General features: G+C 40.1%; 1 protein-coding gene across 6 annotated transcripts in view; it reads right to left on the minus strand.

Annotated features, from left to right (window-relative positions):
• The window catches only part of LGALS8 (galectin 8), a 42216-nt gene extending 28783 nt beyond the window's left edge, over positions 1–13433 (minus strand). For 2 of the 6 annotated variants that reach the window (XM_027596769.2, XM_027596766.2), the window contains exon 1: positions 7420–7556. In XM_027596769.2, coding sequence (XP_027452570.1) covers positions 7420–7460 — 41 coding nt within the window. In that variant the 5' untranslated portion in view covers positions 7461–7556. Of the gene's footprint in view, positions 1–7419; positions 7700–7944; positions 8085–13412 lie in introns of those variants that run through there. The other 4 variants (XM_027596771.2, XM_027596770.2, XM_027596772.2 and 1 more) reach the window with 4 other exon arrangements.
• Between the last annotated feature and the right edge of the window lie 5601 nt (positions 13434–19034).

Genomic DNA, 19034 nt, shown 5'->3' on the forward strand with positions numbered 1-19034 from the left:
AATATGCAATGGGAAAAAGAATATGCAATAAGAAAAAGACATTTTCTTCAATAAATGGTGTCTGGAAAACTGGACAGCTACATGCAAAAGAATAAAACTGGACCACTTTCTGACACCATTTATTCTGACAAACTCAAAATGGATTAAGTACCTAAATGTGAGACCTGAGACCATAAAAATCCTTTAAGAGAACATAGGTGATAATTTCTCTGACATAAGCCATAACAACATCTTTGTATATATGCTTCCTGAGGCAAGGGAAATAAAAGCAAAAATAAACTATTGAGACTACATCAAAATAAAAAGCTCCTGCACAGCAAAGGAAACGACCAACAAAACTAAAAGACCACCTACTGAATGGGAGAAGATATCTGCAAATGACATATCTGATAAAGGGTTAGTATCCAAAACTTACAAAACTCAACACCAAAAAAACCCACAAATAATCCAATTTAAAAATAGGCAGAAGACATGAACAGACATTTTTCCAAAGAAGACATACAGATGGCCAACAGACACATGAAGAGATGCTCAACATCACTCATCATCAAGGAAATGCAAATCAAAACCACAGTGAGATATGGCTAAATCAAAAACACAAGAAACAACAAATGCTGGCGAGTATGTGGAGAAAAAGGAACCCTCGTGTACTGGTGGTGGAAATGCAAACTGGTGCGCCATTGTAGAAGAGAGTATGGAAGTTTCTCAAAAAATAAAAAATAGAACTATCCTATATTCCAGTATTCACAGTACTGGATAATTACCCAAAGAATACAAAAACAATTTGAAAAGATATATGCACCCCTATGTTCACTGCAGCATTATTTACAATAGCCAAATTATGGAAGCAACCCAAGTATCCATCAACAGATGAATGGATAAAGAAGATGTAGCATATATATACACAATGGAATATTATTCAGCAATAAAAAAGAATGAAATCCTGCCATCTGCAACAACATAATGGATCTAGAGAGCATAATGCTAAGTGAAATAAGTCAAAGAAAAATACCATATGATTTCACTCATATGTGGAATTTAAGAAACAAACAAAAGAAAAAGTAAGAGACAAACCAAAAAACAGACTCTTAACTATAGAGAACAAACAGATGGTTACCAGAGGGGAGGGGGTGAGGCAGGAGTGAAAGAAGGGAAGGGAATTAAGAGTACACTTATCTTGATAAACACTGAGTAATATAGGGAATTGTACTGTACACCTGAAATTAATGTACCACTGTATGTTAACTACACTAAAATTAAAGTAATTTTTTTAAATAAATAAAGAAGCAAGACCCATCCACATACTGCCTACAGGAGACTCACTTCAGATCTAAAGACACACACCAACTAAAAGTGAAAGGATGGAAAAATATATTCCACACAAACAGGAAAGAAAAGAAAGCTGGTGTAGCAATACTAATATTAGACAAAATAGATTTTAAAACAAAGACTGTAAAAAGAGACAAGGGCATTACATAATGATAAATCAACCCAACAAGAAGATATAACACTTGTAAATATTCACCCAACATAGGAGCACCTAAATATATAAAGCAAATATTAACAAACACAAATGGAGAAATTAACAGCAATAAAGTAATAGTGGGGAACTTTAACATCCCACTTTACATCACTGGATAGATCATCAACCAGAAAATTAACACTGGCCTTAGAAGATACATTAGACCAGGTGGACTGAATAGATATATACAAAACATCCAATCCAAAAAGAGCAGATACAAATTCTTCTCAAGTACACATGGAAATTCTCTAGGAAAGATCACACATTAGGCCACAAAATAAGTATCAATAAATTTAAGAAGACTGAAATCATATCAAGCAACTTTTCCAACCACAATGGAAAGAGACTAGAAATCAATTCCAAGAAGAAAAAAATAACCCCACAAACATGTGGAGACTAAAGAACATGCTACTAAATAACCAATGGATCAATGAAAAAATCGAAGAGGAAATAAAAAAATACCTTTAGACAAATGAGAACACAACATTCTAAGATATATGGGATGTAGCAAAAGCAGTTCTAAGAGGTAAGTTCATAGCCTACCTCAAGAAAAAAGAAAAGGGTGCCTGGGTGGCTCAGTTGGTCGGGCAACTGCCTTCAGCTCAGGTCATGATCCCGGAGTCCCGGGATCAAGTCCCGCATCAGGCTCCCTGCTCAGCAGGGAGTCTGCTTCTCCCTCTGACCCTACCCCCTCTTGTGCTCTCTCTCTCTCCCTCAAATAAATAAAATCTTTAAAAAAAAAAAAAGAAAAAGAAAAAACAATCTAACCTTACACTTCAAGAAAATAGAAAAAAAAAGAACAAACTGCAAAAGTAGTAAAAGGAAGGCAATAATAATATCAGAGCAGAAATAAATGAAGACAAAAAATAGTAAAGTTCAATGAAATGGGTTCTTTGAAAAGAAACAATATTGATAAACCTTTAACCAGACTCATCAAGAAAAAGACAGGGCCCAATAAATAAAATCAGAAATGAAAGAGGAGAAATTACAACTGATACCACAAAAATACAAGGGTCATAAGAGATTACTACAAATGATTATATGCCTACAAATTGGACAACCTAGAGGAAATAGATAAATTCTTAGAAACATACAATCTTCCAAGACTGAGTCAGGAAAAAAGCAATTACTTTTCGAAGAAGCCAATTACTAGTGATGAAACTGAATCAGTAATCAAAAAATTCCTAACAAACAAAAGTCCAGGACTAGAAAGCTTCACAGGTGAATTCTACCAAATATTTCAAGAATTGTTAATATCTATTCTTCTCAAACTACTCCAAAAAACTGAAGGAATGCTTCTACTCCAAACTCATTCTACAAGGCCAACATTACCGTGATGCCAAAACCATACAAAAACACTACCAAAAAAATCACAGGCCAATATCCCTGATGAACACAGATGTAAAAATCCTCAACTAAATTTTAACAAACCGAATTCGGCAATACATTAAAAGGATCATACACATGATCAAGTGGGATTTATTCTGGGAATTCAAGGTTCTTTCAATATCTGCAAATCATTTAATGTGATGTACCACAGGGCGCCTGGGTGGCTCAGTTGGTTAAGCGACTGCCTTCAGCTCAGGTCATGATCCTGGAGTCCCGGGATCGAGTCCCACATCGGGCTCCCTGCTCAGCGGGGAGTCTGCTTCTCCCTCTGACTCTCCCCCCTCTCATGCTATCTCATTCTCTCTCTCAAATAAATAAATAAAATCTTTAAAAAAAAATGTGATGAACCACATACAAAACAAAGGATGAAAATCGTAAGACCATCTCAATAGATGCAGAAAAAGCATTTGCTTAAATTCAACATTCACTTTTGATAAAGACTCTCAACAAAGTGAGTAAAGAGGGAATATACCACAACATAATAGAGGCCACGTATATGACAAACCCACAGCTAACACCATACTCAATGGTGAAAGGCTAAAAGCTTTTCCTCTCAGATGAGGAACAAGTCTGCCCACTTATGCCATTTGTATTCAACACAGTATGGGAAGTCCTAGTCACAACCATTAGGAAAGAAAAAGAAATAAAAGGCATCCAAATTGGACAGGAAGAAGTAAAACTGTTGCTATTTGCAGCTGACATACTATGTATAAAAAAAACCTAAAGCCTCCATCAAAAAACTATTAGAATAAGTGAATTCAGTGAAGTTGCGGGATACAAAATCAATATACAGTAGTCAGTTGCATTTCTATACACTAATAATGAACTCTCAGAAACGGAAACTAACAATCCCGTTTACTATTACATCAAGAAGAATAAAGTACCGAGGAATAAATTTAATAAAGGAGGTGAAAGACCTGTAATCTCAAAACTGTAAGACATTGATGAAAGAAACTGAAGATGACACAAATAAATAAAGATATACCATGTTCACAGACTGGAAGAATTAATATTGTCAAAACGTCCATACTACCCAAAGCAATCTATAGATGGAATGCAATCCCTATCAAAATACCAATGGCATTTTTCACATAACTAGAACAAATAATCCTAAAATCTGTATAGAACCACAAACAAACAAAAACAAAAAACAAATAGCCAAAGCAATCTTGACAAAGAATAACAAAGCTGGAGGTAATCATGCTCCCAGATCTCAAAGTACACTACAAACTAATCAAAAACAGACAAATAGATCAATAGAACACAACAGAGAGCCCAGAAGTAAATCCAGGTTACATGGTCAATTAATTTACAACAAAGGAGGCAAGAATGGGGAAAAGATAGTCTCTTTAATAAGTGATGTTGAGAAACCTGGACAGCTACATGAAAAATGAAACTGGGCTACTTTCTTATACCATATACAAAAATAAACTTAAAACGGATTAAAAACTTAAATATAAGACCTGAAACCATAAAACTCTTAAAACATAGGCAGTAAGTTATGTCTTTGACGTAGGTATTAACGGTAGTGTTTTTGGATCTGTCTCCTTAGGCAAGGACAACAAAAGCAAACATTAACAAATGGGCCGGGACACCTGGGTGGCTCAGTCGTTAAGCGTCTGCCTTCAGCTCAGGTCATGATCCTATAGGGTCCCGGGATGGAGCCCTGCATCTGGCTCCTGCTTGGCGGGAAGCCTGCTTCTCCCTCTCCCACTCCCCCTGCCTATGTTCCCTCTCTCGCTGTGTCTCTCTCTGTCTCTCTCTGTCAAATAAATAAATAAAATCTTAAAACAAAACAAAACAAAAAAAACAAATGGGCCTACAACAAAATAAAAAGCTTTTGCACAGTGAAGGAAGCCATCAACAAAACGAAAAGGAAACCTACTGAATGGGAGAAGATATTTGCAAATTATACCCCAATAAGGGGTTAACATCCAAAATACATAAAAAACTCATACAACTCAATATCAAACAATACTATTAAAAAATGAGAACACCTGAATAGACTTTTTTCCAAAGAAAACATACAAGAGAAGCAACAGGCACATGAAAAGATGCTCAACATCACTAATCACCAGGGAAATGCAAATCAAACCCACAATGAGAGGTCACCTCACACCTGTCAGAATGGCTAAAATCAAAAAGACAAGAAATTACAAGTGTTGGCAAGGGATGTGGAGAAAAGGGAACTCTCGTGCACTGTTGGTGGGAATGTAAATTGATGCAGCCACTGTGGGAAACAGTATGAAGGTTCCTCAAAAAGTTAAAAATAGAAATATCATACAATCCAGCAATTCCACTTCTTGGTATTTGCCGAAGAAAATGAAAAAAAAAAAAAGAACTAAATGGAAAAGACATATATAATCCTATGTTCATTGCAGCATTATTTACAATAGCTAAGATATGGAAGCAACCTAATGTCCATCATAGTTGAATTCATAAAGAAGATGTGGTTTATACATATATAATGGAATATGACTCAGACATAAGAATGAAATCTTGCCATTTGGGACAAATATGGATGGATCTAGAGGGTGTTATGCTAAGTGAAATAAGTAACAAAACAGAAACAGACTCATAGGTACAGAGGGTTGCCAGAGGGAACAGGGGTGGGAGGGATGGAGGAAACAGATGAAGGAAATGAAGAGGTACAATCTTCCCGTTATAAAGTAAATAAGAAAAGGGATGTAACAGGGAATCATAGTCAATAATATTGTAACAATCTTGTATGGTGATGTCACCAGCCAGACCCCAAGACCTGACCTTTACTACCCACCTCCTTGTACCCCCCAACCTTGGTCCTGCATTTTTCCTTAAGCTCTTCTTTCCAGCTTGTCTTAACTCAGGCAAAAGACCCTGAGGGCATAACATCCCATTAATGAAACAGAAACTACCACTCAAGCAAAACTAACTGCCCAGAGGAAGAGCTCTGGTGGTCCTAAACCCCTGACTCGGGCTTGTACAGATGGACCATGGAGTGACCTCCGGAATAACCAACAATTACCTTTACCTCATTATAATACTAATGTAATACCAAGGAGGAACACAAACCTCATTTACAGAACAACCCATTCACCCTTCCTGGGGGAGTCCCAGCTTTGAAAGTTATTCCCCAGGATCTCCTTATTTGATGCAAATAAAGCTTCCTTGGTGGGACAACTCACCTGGGTGTAGTTTCTGTGACTCACCAAGGAGCAAACTCCTGTTGGTTCTGTTACAGTAACAGATGTTTACTACATATAGTCAATAATACTGTAACAACTTTGTGGTGATAGATGTTAATTAGATTTATTGTGATCACTTCATAAATAATGTATATAAACTTCATATAAATACTGACTCAATGTTACACCTGAAACTAATACAATATTATATGTTAATTATTCTTCAATAAAAAAGAAGACACAAGTTTATCAGATCACGCGGGGCAACTTAACAGCAGGAGGAAAGAAGACGTTAATTGTGCTAAGCAAAATCAGCACTAACTGTCCTTTATGTTTACCACCCAAATCCTGAAGTTGCTCAAACAGAAATAAAACCGAATAATAAATTTAGAACAATACATTCACAGAAAATCTCTAACTTGGAATTTACTACTAAAAATAAAATAACAGCAAATAGTCCGGTACAACTACCAAAGATATTCATTTAACTCTTCTCATCTGTGAAGTGAGAATAAGAGTAACATTCACCTCACAGGTTTGTTCTGATTAAATGAATTAATAAAACAACGGAATAGTAAGTGCTTTATAAATTTTTGTTCTTATTTTAATAGAAGGCATTGCTCTTCCTCCTCCAAATTAAACAAGTCAAAAAGAAAAACAATCCAGGGGCGCCTGGGTGACGCAGTCGGTTAAGCCTCTGACTTTGGCTGGGGTCCTGATCTGGGCTCCTAGCTCAGCGGGAAGTCGGCTTGTCCCTCTCCCTCTGTCGCTCCCCCGGCTCACGCTCACGCGCTCTCTCTCTCTCAAATAAATAAAATCTGAGAAAAGAAAATGATATAGTTTCCCTTGTGGCTTAAAAAAAAAAAAAAAAAAAAAACTATGGCGGGGGGGTGTGCTGTGCATCAGCTGCAGGTTTAAAAGATAAAAGTACTCATCTAGTAGAAGTACCCATTAAATTGCTCCAGGGAAGCCTTAAAAGTCGTCAAACAGAGCTAAAAGGGAAACGAAAGTGAAGCTTCCTACATTTACTTCCGCCAATTCTGTCATTATACCGCACAGCAGATACGCAGTAACCACATCTACGAGTTTCTATTAAGAAAAACAAAATCCTGCATTCCTCTTGGTTTACCATCTAGATGTAACCCCAACCTGTCATTAATTTAGACATTAGTCAAGACCTCAAAACTCTTCCTCCTGCTCCGTAAAATTCAGGAAGGGCGAATACGAGCAAAAAGAAAGGATAGCGAGATGCCATAGCCACATTCATAGTTTACATGGTGACCAGAGAGTAACCCAGTTTAAACCATAGGCTTGCGTGAAACCAGTCATTCCCAAAGTACCCACAGGGACGGGTCCTGCTGTTGATTCGCTTCACAAAAAGCCATCGTCACGTTTTACGCACGGCCAAAGCCCACTGAGGTGACCTACGCTTCCGAACTTTTTAACACTGCAGTCAAATGACTCGGCATCTTGAACGAACGTGTTTTCAGAGAGTGCCGGAGAGCAGAGGAGGTCTGTCACTCAAAGTACAGACCCTGTCCTCCCGCGGGGGCAGGCGGCGCTCGGCCTGGGGCTGGCAGCCCGGGGAGGGGAGGGTCTGCGGCCGGGCAGCCCCCGCTGCCCGCGGCCGCCGCCGGGAGGGCCGGGCGGAAAGGGCCACAGCTCCCGCTGCGACTCCCTCCCGGGAGCTTCCTGCCACCCCGCCCCACGCGGCCGCGGAGAGGACCTGTGGAACCGGTACACCGAGGCGTCCCACCCACCAAACTCCGACATGGAGACAGCGACGTCCGCGGCCCCTCCTCGCCCGGCGCGCCCCCCGCCGCGGCCGCTCCCCGCCCTTCCCCGCGAACCGCCCGCAGGCCGACTCACCCCGGGACAGGCGTCGCAGGCGCCGGGCGCACCGGGTGCTCTCTCCGCCGCAGCGCGCCCTCCGGGAGCCCGGGATGCGTGGGCGACTACGGAAAGCCGGAAGAGTCAGCCCGCCTCCGTTTCCCGGTTCGCGGCCCCCCCCCCCGAGGGCGTGGCCGGCGGCCCCGCCTCTGGGTGCGGGGCGTGCTCGGGGCACTGCGGGCTTCTGGCCCGGCCGGCTGCCGGTCGTCCCCGCGGTGGACCTTCGGCACAGCGTCCGGGGATTGGACCGCGACCGGCTTACTGCGGGACGGACGGAGGGGATGCACGGCAGAGGGTGTTTTAAAGAATTCCTGAGCGTGTCCGCCTGCTTCTGCCCGGTCGTCGGGGTGGGAGTGCGCGGAAATGGGCTGGAAAGGAGAAAACTGATGCTCTCTCCGCCCCACGTGTTTCCGCCCGCGCAGGGGTCCCGGCCTCTGCCTCGGGTCAGAGTCCAGATGGTGCTGTGAGCGATAACCCGACTTGGAGACGCCCCTTTTGGCCAGTACACAGCCTGGGTGTCAGAGGAATGCTAGGGAAGTGGGTTCTTTACAGCGGCACTGCGCCCAGTCCGAAGCACCGCGTCTGGCTACTCTAACTTGGACTTGCAGCCGCTGAGGCTGACTCGCCAAGTCCTTTACGCACTGGTTTTCTAAGATACGCGCCTCCCTAGGGGAAAAAAAAAATGCCAGCATAATGGGACACAGTTACGAGCAGACTTAGATAATCAGTGAATAACTGATTTCTCAGCTCAGTTTTCACTATTCTTGCTTCACCCACACTCGCCGCTAGTTTGCTGTAAAAACAGAGAAATGTAAATAAGGTTATGTAAGCTACCCAAAACGGTTGGCTGCTCGCGGTTTTCTGTTCGGCACCGCAAAGATCTCATGTTCCTACGTGTCTCTACTTGATTTTTATCCACGTTCGTTTTGAAAGACCTGTTTTTGGTGTCGCCACTTTGGGCTTTCTTCTCGGTGGCTTCGGCTTTTATTATTTTTTGTAATTGAAGAATTCATTACAAATCCCATACCAGTGAACTCACGTTCCGATTTACTGTTACTTTTCTCTCTTTCTCCTATTCATTTTCCAAGTTTGATTCACTCTTCAGGAGCCAATGTAAATAGCTGCATTTAACCCATGACGTGCACTACCTTGGATTTGTACTTATCCTTCTGTGCGTTGTGTTTTATCCAACTCGATTTTGAATCGAAAAAAGGAACTTGTCTTATATGCTCCCCACGCTCAGTGTGATGCTTCTCATGAAGTAGGCACTAAATGTTAGGTTGAAATAATAGGTTATTGATGAGGTGAGGAGCAATCAAATGTCTACACAGTTTTGCCTGGGTTTCGTACCTCTCCTTTGCAAAATAAGTTGAAATCAATACACAGCAGTTCTCTATTTCTTTGTTAAGTGGTATCTAGGTGCAAATGTGGCAAAGTAAAACAGCCTGAAATCCAGTGTTGGTGAACTAATTCTGGATTAAAGTGTCCACAAAGCCAGAGAACCTGTTCTTAGAAATAACCCATTCATTAGTCCCTGTTTTGTTCAATGAGCTCAGTATGTTTTTATATCATTTAAAATCTACAAATATATGCTGAATGCCCACCGAGACAAGGTACAGTGATAAGGAATATAAGTATACTAAAAGGTTTTTGTAGTATTTGCCTCATGGGACCCTTCTAGATGGAGAGAAGAGACCAAAACAAAACAAAACAAAACAAAAAAATGGAAATCCCATATCTCCTTCTTGGATTATTGCAAGAGCCTCCTAATTGGTCCCCCTGCTTTTTGCTCTTGCTCTCCTACAATCTGATGTCAACACAGCAACCAGAAAGATCAGGACAAAATATAATTCAAACAATGTCACTACTCTGCTAAAATCTTCCACTAGCTGTTGTTCATTCTTTGGGTAGATACTGGAGTCCTCACATGATCTGCCTACCACCCACACACACTCTCCCTTCTTTTCCTACTACATTCTTCCAGCAAGCACACTGGCCTTCTTGGTATTCCTAGGGCCTGTTTGGCACACTCCCCCCCCCCCCCACAGAACCTTTGCATTTGACAACCTTTTCCTCATTAAAGCCTACTCAAATACCAATTTTCAGTGAGCACTCTCCTGACCACCATATTTAAAATCTCAAACACCCTCCCAAAACACACACAAAATCCCTATCACTTTTCCTTGCTTTATTTTTCTCTAGCACCTATCATATTCTAATATGCTATATAATTTACCTTTTTACTTTATGTGACTTCACCCACCAAATGATAAGCTTCATGAGGACAGGGAGTTTTCACTACTCTTGCTTCAATGGGGTTTACATTCCAGTGGGGGACACAGAGAGTGAGGAGTTTCAGAGAAGAATAAAAAAGGGTAATGTAATTGGGAGCCGTTGGGTGACTGCTTTAATTGGGCGCCGGGGAAATCCTTTGCAAAGAGGTGATGTTTAAACTGCTGGTGAATGAAAGAGGCAGCCAAGTGAAGATCTTGGGTAGGAGCATTCTAGGCAGAGGGAATAGTAATGGAAGATCCCTCTGGTTCTTGAGAAATGCATTTTAACGTGTTCAGGAATAGAGAGGTCACAAGCATGGCTGACACATAGTAAAGGAGACAATGATGTGAGATGAAATCATAGAATTTGATGAGGTCACCTACGAGAGTAGATAGATGGAGAATTTGACCTAGGACCGAGCCCTGGGGAGGTTAAGTCAAGAAAAGTCAATGGAAGAGACTGAGAAGAGGCAGCCATGGAGACCTGCTGGGAGTGGTGTTCTGGAAGCCAAAGAAAGAAAGGTTCTTGGTTTTGTTTTGTTTTGTTTTTTTAAAGATCTTATTTATTTGACAGAGGGAGAGAGAGAGAGAGCACAAGTAGGCAGAGTGGCAGGCAGAGGGAGAGGGAGAAGCAGACTCCCCGCTGAGCAGGGAGCCGGATGCGGCACTCCATCCCAGGACTCTGGGATCATGACCTGAGCCGAAGGCAGCCACTTAACTGACTGAGCCCCCCAGGTGCCCCGAAAGAAAGTGTTTGAAGAGAGAACAAGCCAGTTGGTGCCACATGCTGCTGAGAACATAGAAGTGACCCATGGATTTAGCAACAGGGAGGTCATCAGTGATTCACTCTGAAGTGGGCTGAGAAATGTGAGGCGAAGTGGCAGAAATCAGGACTATCTATATTTTAAGAAGTTTAGCTGTGAAGAACAGAGCAACTGTTGTAGCTAAGGAAGCAGTGGGATAAAAAGAAGATTTTGATTTTGTTTTGTTTCTGTTTTTGTTTGTTTTAAAAAGAGAGGATACTGGGGTGCCTGGGTGGCTCAGTCGGTTAGGCAACCCACTCTTGATTTCGGTTCAGGTCATGATCTCAGGGTCATGGGGTCTAGCTCCCAAGCAATCAGCGTGGAGTCTGCTTGTCCCTCTCCCACCCCCTGACCCTCCCTCCCACTCTCCCACCCAACTTTACCCCCTACCCTACCCTACCCTTCCACCCCCCATCTCATGCACATGTGCTCTCTCTCGTTCTCAAATAAATAAATTAATTATATCTTTAAAAAAAGAAGATACTACAGTGGTGCCTTGTAGACTTTCAACAAGTAATCCACAGTAACAACTACATTTACATTGTGAATTGTTGCATACATATTTAAAATTATGAAAACAAAAACTTTGCAAAACAATACTCTTGCATTCTAATTTTTCATTTAAAAAAAATGCTGCTTATAACCCACTGAATTGTTTGCAAGACCCATTAGTGGGTTGTAAACTGAGCCTTGAAAAACATTTTCAGGGGTGTATTGGAGCTGGCTCACACTGGCTTGCGAGAGCCAATTTTGCACATCTCTTCCACGTTGGTATCTTGAAATTCGCCAGGAATGGAAGTTTTTACACCACAGGCATAGACAACCACTGCAACCTAAGGCTTTCCCCCATTCACCCCAGTCTCCAAAGCTGGATATTAAACATTTGCCACCACATTACTGACCGTAATTCTACGCATGATCCAGTAGAACAGAGAACTCTAATGATGTAGGAGAAAGGGGATGGTTACAAGAGTGGTTCTTTAGATGATTTTGCCCCAAAAACACCATAATATACTTTCAGAAATCAGTTCAAAACAGTAACGTAGATGTCACAAAATTATCTGCAGACAGTTGCCTTAGACTTCCAAAGCTGAAGGGACCATCGCTAGTTGGAATCAATTTCTTTTCATCGCTACTGTCCTCTTTCCTCACCCAACAAGACACGTATGTATGGTAAGCGTGGCTGCCAATTTAGAAATAGTATGATATAAAAATTGTGTCTTCTAAGCAAAATGTGAACTAACGTAAATTGCCCCAATTTTGAAAAAAGTAGTAAAAAATGATTTCGGATTTATGCATTGAAACTCTGTATGCTCTTGCTACTTGGTAGGATTACCACCTTACAAAGAAATACCTGCCATAGTTTGTTAATGATGTGAATTGTGTTGTTTAAAGGTAGGAAGCACTTCTGGTGGCGATTTTGCTTGTTATTGTGTTGCTGTGCTTTTGTTATTATAATTAAAAATTTTTTACCTCCGGGTGCCTGGGTGGCTCAGTTGGTTAAGCGACTGCCTTCAGCTCAGGTCATGATCCTGGAGTCCCGGGATCGAGTCCCACATCGGGCTCCCTGCTCGGCAGGGAGTCTGCTTTTCCCTCTGACCCTCCCCCCTCTCATGTGCTCTCTATCTCTCATTCTCTCTCTCTCAAATAAATAAATAAAATCTTAAAAAAAATTTTTTTTTTTTTACCTCCAAGCATTGATTGGATGGTGGTGCCAGGGCTGGGAAAATAGGCCTCAAATCAATAATTTTGGAATACAAGTTAGGTGTGCTAAAACACTGTAAAGAACTTTAAATAACTCCTTTGACAGATCATGCTGTGCATTTAGAAGTCAAAACTCTGGAACCTTTAGCAAGAATAATGATATATAAAAAAGCAATATTAAAAAATCTGCCACAATAGTTATAGATTTATGAGCTCTGAGAACATACACCTGCTTTCCATTTAGTCCTGTGAGAAAATTAGTCTTGAATTATGCAGATTTTAAATGATGCTGTCTTCGGGAGTGCATTATTTTAATTATTATTTTTTTAAGTAATCTCTATACCCAATGTGGGGCTCGAACTCCTGACCCCAAGATCAAGAGTTGTGTGCTCTACCAACTGAGCCAGTCAGGTACCGTAGGAGTGCATTCTTCACGAAACCGCAGCACTTACATGTCTTACGCATAGGTCTAGTTCCCAGGAAAATTACATGGTTGGTGTCATCGACCTCTTCTTTCTGTCCCTCCTCTGTGAATGGACTCATTTCTTCTTTGAATACTCTTGCTTTGAACTAATCTCTCCCACACCCCCATACTAGCACCACCCATGAGCACTCAGCCCTTTTTTCCAACCTCCAGACCCCCTGTGTTCAGATTCATCAGGCTTACCTCTTATGTTCTACAGGATCATGTCCCTTATCCAGTCTTTTCAGGTGTGAGAAACAAGCTTCTAGAACTATGGTTTTGTCATAAAATAAAAGAACCTTGAAGATGTGAAAGATCTTCAGAGGGGTGTAAATTAAACCAATTCATCCCAATGGCTCAAAGAATGAGATGTTGTCCTATTTTTCAAATACTTTTTTTTTTTTAAAAGATTTTTATTTATTTACTTGAGAGACAAAGAGACAGTGAGAGAGGGAACACGAGCAGGGGGGTTGGGAGAGGGAGAAGCAGGCTTCCCGCTGAGAAGGGAGCCCGATGCGGGGCTCCATGCAGGGCTCGATGCGGGCTGGGATCAGGACCCGAGCCGAAGGCAGACGCCTAACGACTGACCCACCCAGGCTCCTTGAAAGGGTTGGCCAACTATGGTGCGTAAAGGAAAGAATACCGTATTGTTATTTTACATGAGACTGTATCTGAAATTATGTAAATGTTTAAAGTGGAAACACAATAGAATACTTAAATTCATATGTATATTATACTAGGTAACATTTTAGGCACTAGGGATACAATGGGTAAAAAATACAGCTTTCCTGGAGCTTACACTTAGTGGGAATTAGACAGTAAGTAATTATGCATGGGTATTTTAAAATGCAAAGGAATGATGTCAGTAACTAATACTCATTGTGATCTTTGTTCCTGCAAAGTAGCTGAGATTCTTAATGCCATTAAAAGGGCTCCCTCAGCTTTGCACACAGTGGCAGTATATCTGAGGCGCAGTTACCGCTAATTGAAAAGGCCTCCCTCGGCAACCCAATCTGAATATTTAACCAGTCCTTCTTGTGCATAGCCAATCCTCTTCTAGCTTGTATTTACACAGCTCGTTATAAAATAAAGTAACAAGGGAAACCTCAGGGGAAGAATTTCTGAGGCAGGTTAGAGCAAGCCAGAACCCCAGATGGTTTTTTCCAACTAGAAAAATGTGATTGAGGCCACGTACTAAAACCCCTTTTTATTTTGGAAATGTAAAAACATACACATCAGTTGAGAGATGACATGATGAATTTTCCATTTCCTCATTGTCCAGCTCCAGCAATTATCAACATGGCCTATGTTGTCTCATCTGCACTGCTCCCACTCCTTCCCTGCCACTGGCTCATTTTGGGGAAGCAAATCTTCAGATTTCATTTAATCTTTAAAAACTGGTAGTTACACTGAAAGGTTTCCTAAGACCCAGGTTGACATTTTTGGCCAGAAGATTTCATAAGCAATCTGTACTTCCAATTGCAAGTCATCAGGAGGCACTCAATGTCTGGTTTTTCTTTTTATGCTATCAAGACTGGCCAGTGATTTCAGATGATGTTAGCCTGATTCATCCATTACAAAGTTCTCATCAGTTTTTGATCAAGTGGTTTTAGCAGCTACCTACTGATGGTCATTGCCTCGATCCATTATTTCACTAGGAAAGAAAAATAATGATATATCAATTCCATCATTCCTCCTGCATTTATGCGTTGGAATTCTTGTATAAGGAAATACGGTTCAGTGATCCCAAGGTGAAGTTTATACCAGAAAGGCAAAGTAAGCACTGGGTTCTTTCCCTTTATGTAGAGATTTTCATAATAGTAAGTCAATTCCCTAGCCTCCACAAAAGGTAATCAATAAATTGTTTTTTTAGAGGTCATTATGAATTGATGAATATTAATATACTTGCTGTGTTCTTAATTTTTTTCCTGATACTTAAATCATCCCATAATTTATCCTATAATCATACGGGATATGCATAATTATCCCATTATCCCCTCAGAGGGAACCCCTTTGAGTTGGCTTCTGGGTTCTTTTGACACAACCTGGTAATCTTAGGATAGTTTCCTCGCTTTGTGGTATGACAAGATGTCCCAAGCTACCATTGTTATTTCCTGCCAAACCTGGACTTAGCAGTTTCTCCAAGAAAACTTTTAGTGGGAAATGGTATATATAGACCACAATTTTGACTAGGGATGCTTATGGCCACTGGGTTGGTTTCTAGACTTCCTCAGTAGATGAAGCCAAGAAAAATGTTTATTTAAAAATATATGTATATAAATATATTTAATATAACATATATTAAATACATAAATCTATTTTAAATCATATATTTAAATAATTATATAAACATATACTTAAAATATATATTTAATGAAAAATATATAAAAGATAAATATATCTGACTTTATACTGATTTCATTCAATTTAGGATTACAATGTTTTTATTTAGCTTTTTTATTTTATATTTATACCTCATTTTTTAAAATAAAAATCTTGATTAAAAAATAAAATAAAAATCTTGGTTTCTAATAACAGTAACATAATTACTTATCTGCTTCAATCTATTATATATAATAGTTTGGGGATAGAAAGTTAAATATTGTTGTAACAATATGATTGCAAAACAAAATGAAGGTTTATTTGCAGTTACTTTCTGTCTTTAAGGTATATCTCACAAGCAATATATAATAACATTTCTGTGTTTTAAAATAATTTGATAGTACTACCTAAAATGATCTACCAATTCACTGCAATTCTTATCAAAATTCCAACAGTGCTTTCTGCAGAAATAAAAAAAAAAAATCCTAAAATTCATCCAGATTCTCAAGGGACTCTGAAAAAGAAAAAAAAAAGAACAAAGTTGGAGGTGTCACACTCCATGATTTCAAAACATATTACAAAGCTAGTAAGCAAATGGTGTAGTGCTGGCAAAAAGGACAGATATATAGACCAATAGAACAGAAATAGAGAGCCCTTAAATAAACCCTTATGTATATGGTCAAGGGTGCCAAGACCACTCAGTAGGGAAAGATAGCCTCTTCAACAAATGATGTTGGGAAAATTAGATATTCACATGCAAAACTGGACCTTTACCTTACACCTTATACAAAAATTAACTCAAAATGGATTAAAGACTTTAACAGAAAACCTAAAACGATACAATTCCTAGAAGAAAACAGAAGGGGGAAACTTCATGACATTGGATTTTGGCAATGATTTTTTGGCTATGACAGCAATAGCACAGAGAGCAAATTAAGAAATAGATAAATAGGCCTATAACAAACTTAAAAATTCTGTGCATAAAAGGTCACAATCAAGAGAGTGAAAAGGCAACCCATAAAAGGAGGAAAAATACTTTCAAATCATATATCTGATAAGGGGCTAACATCCAGAATACATATATAAGATCTCCTACAACTCAACAGCAAAAAACAACCCAAATCAAAAATGTTCAAAGAATTTGAACAGACATTTGTCCAAAGATGATACATGAATGACCAACAAGTTCACCATCACTAATCATTAAAGAAGTACAAATCAAAACCACAATGAGATACCACCTCACAGTCCTTAGGACAGCTACTGCAAAAGAAAGGGGGTGGGGGGAGAGAAAGAAAGAAAAACTGATAAGTGTTGCCAAAGATGTGGACAAATTGGAATCCTTATGCACTATTAATGGGACTGTAAAATGATGTAGCCTCTATGAAAAACAGTATGGCAGTTCCTTAAAAAATTAAAAATAGAATTATCATTTGATCCAGCAATCCCAATTCAGGTTATATATCCATAAGAACTGAAAGCATGATCTCAAAGAGATATTTGTACACCTGTGTTCATAACAGCATTATTCACAATATCCAGGAAATGGAAGCAACCCAAATGTCCTTTGATCAATGAATGGATAAACAAAATATGGCATATATAGTGGAATATTATTCAGCCTTAAAAAGGAAGGAGATCCTGTTGTATGAGACAACATAGATGAATCTTGAGGACGTTATGCTAAATGAAATAATCCAGTCACAAAAAGACAACTACTTACATGAGGCATCTAATGAAGTCAAATTCATAGAAACAGAAAGTGGAATGGTAGTTTCCAGGGGCTGGGATGAGAAAATGGGGAGTTGTTTAGTGGGTATAGGATTTCAGTTTTGTAAGATGAAATAGTTCTGGAGATTTGTTGTACAACAGTGTGAATATACTTAACACTACTGAACTGTGTGCTTAAAATGGTCAAGATGGTAACTTTTATGTTGCGTTAAGGACAGCTTAAAAAATAATAATTTGAAATAATTTATCTCTGTGTGAATAAGGCACCAACTCAGTATACCACTAGATTCATTGGTTTCATTTTGCTTTCAATTTTGGGGGCTTGCTTTTAGTTTAGTTCATTTTGGTTTAATTTTGGATTATAATCTTATGAAATATTTACATGGTCCCAACGCCAGATTTACAAACAAATTTACAAATAAGACACATTCGTGGAATCCTAGTTTCCATTCCTGTCCTCTCCAACCTACTCCCCCCCCCCTTTACACATAACACATGTAGATAGTTTTTATATTCACACTTCCACTGTAGAAAAAAGACAGCACACTATGCATAGTTTGTACTTCGCTTTTTACTTCACCCTAGCCTGACGATCACTCCATAAATAGTATACAGAGATATTCTGTGTTTCTTTTTCAGCTGCATATTATACTATTGAGTGGATGTACCTGTGATATTGTGATTTATAGTAAGAAATATATATTTGGGGGGTGCCTGGGTGGCTCAGTTGGTTGAGCATCCGACTCTTCATTTCGGCTCAGGTCATGATCTCAGGGTCTTGAGATAGAGCCCCATATCGGGCTCCGCGCTGGGCATGGACCCTGCTTAAGATTCTCTCCCTCCCTCTGCCCCTTCCCCCGCCTCACACCCGTGCACGTGCTCTCTCTTTCTCTCTCTCTCTAAAAGATAAAATAAAATAAATACAGTTTAAAAGAAATATACATTTGGTCTTTGTCCCCTTTTCTGACACAGAGCTCCTAGGAATTTCAAGTGATGAGAGCTGTAAAGGTGCCTTTTTTTATGTTAACGAGGTGACTTTTGGACCACACCTAAGGATGGAAGCTGGCGGCCAGTGGAGCCAACCATGTGATTAGAGAGTTGGAACTTTCAGTCCCACCCCAACCTCTGGGGAGGGAGGAGCTGGAGATTGAGTTCAATCATCAACGGCCAGTGATTTAATCAACCGTGCCTATCTAATGAAGCCTCGGTAAAAATCCTAAAGCACGGGGTTAGGGAGCTTCCGGTTTGCTGAACAACTGGAGATTTAGAAAGAATGACACACTCGGAGGAGACATGGGAGTTATGTACCTTTCTCCATACCTTGTCCCGAGCATCTCCTCCATCTGCTGTTCCTGAGTTCTATCTCTGTTTATAATAAACTAGTAAGCTGGTGAGTATAATGTTTCTCCGAGCTGTGAGCTACTGCAGCAAACTGAATGCAAGGAGGTGTCCTAAGAACCCTCTAATCTACAGTGGGTCCTTCAGAAGCACAAGTGCAACTGGCATTTGTGGGAGGGGGGTCTTGTAGGACTGAACCCTTAAGGAATCTGATGCTATCTCTGGGTAGATATGTCAAAATTGGGTTGAATTGTAGGACCCTCAGCTGGTGTGGGAGAATTGCTTGTTGGTGTGGGAAAATGCCCCCTTTCCCCCAACACACATGCACATTGGAATGGGATGCAGAATCCTTTAGAAGCATGGTTTGTTCAACCTGTGGACATTTGGATTGTTTCTCATCTTTCACTATCATATATAATGCTTCAGGGTATAGCC

This window comes from Zalophus californianus, chromosome 15, assembly GCF_009762305.2.
Source record: "Zalophus californianus isolate mZalCal1 chromosome 15, mZalCal1.pri.v2, whole genome shotgun sequence".
Lineage (NCBI taxonomy): Eukaryota > Metazoa > Chordata > Mammalia > Carnivora > Otariidae > Zalophus > Zalophus californianus.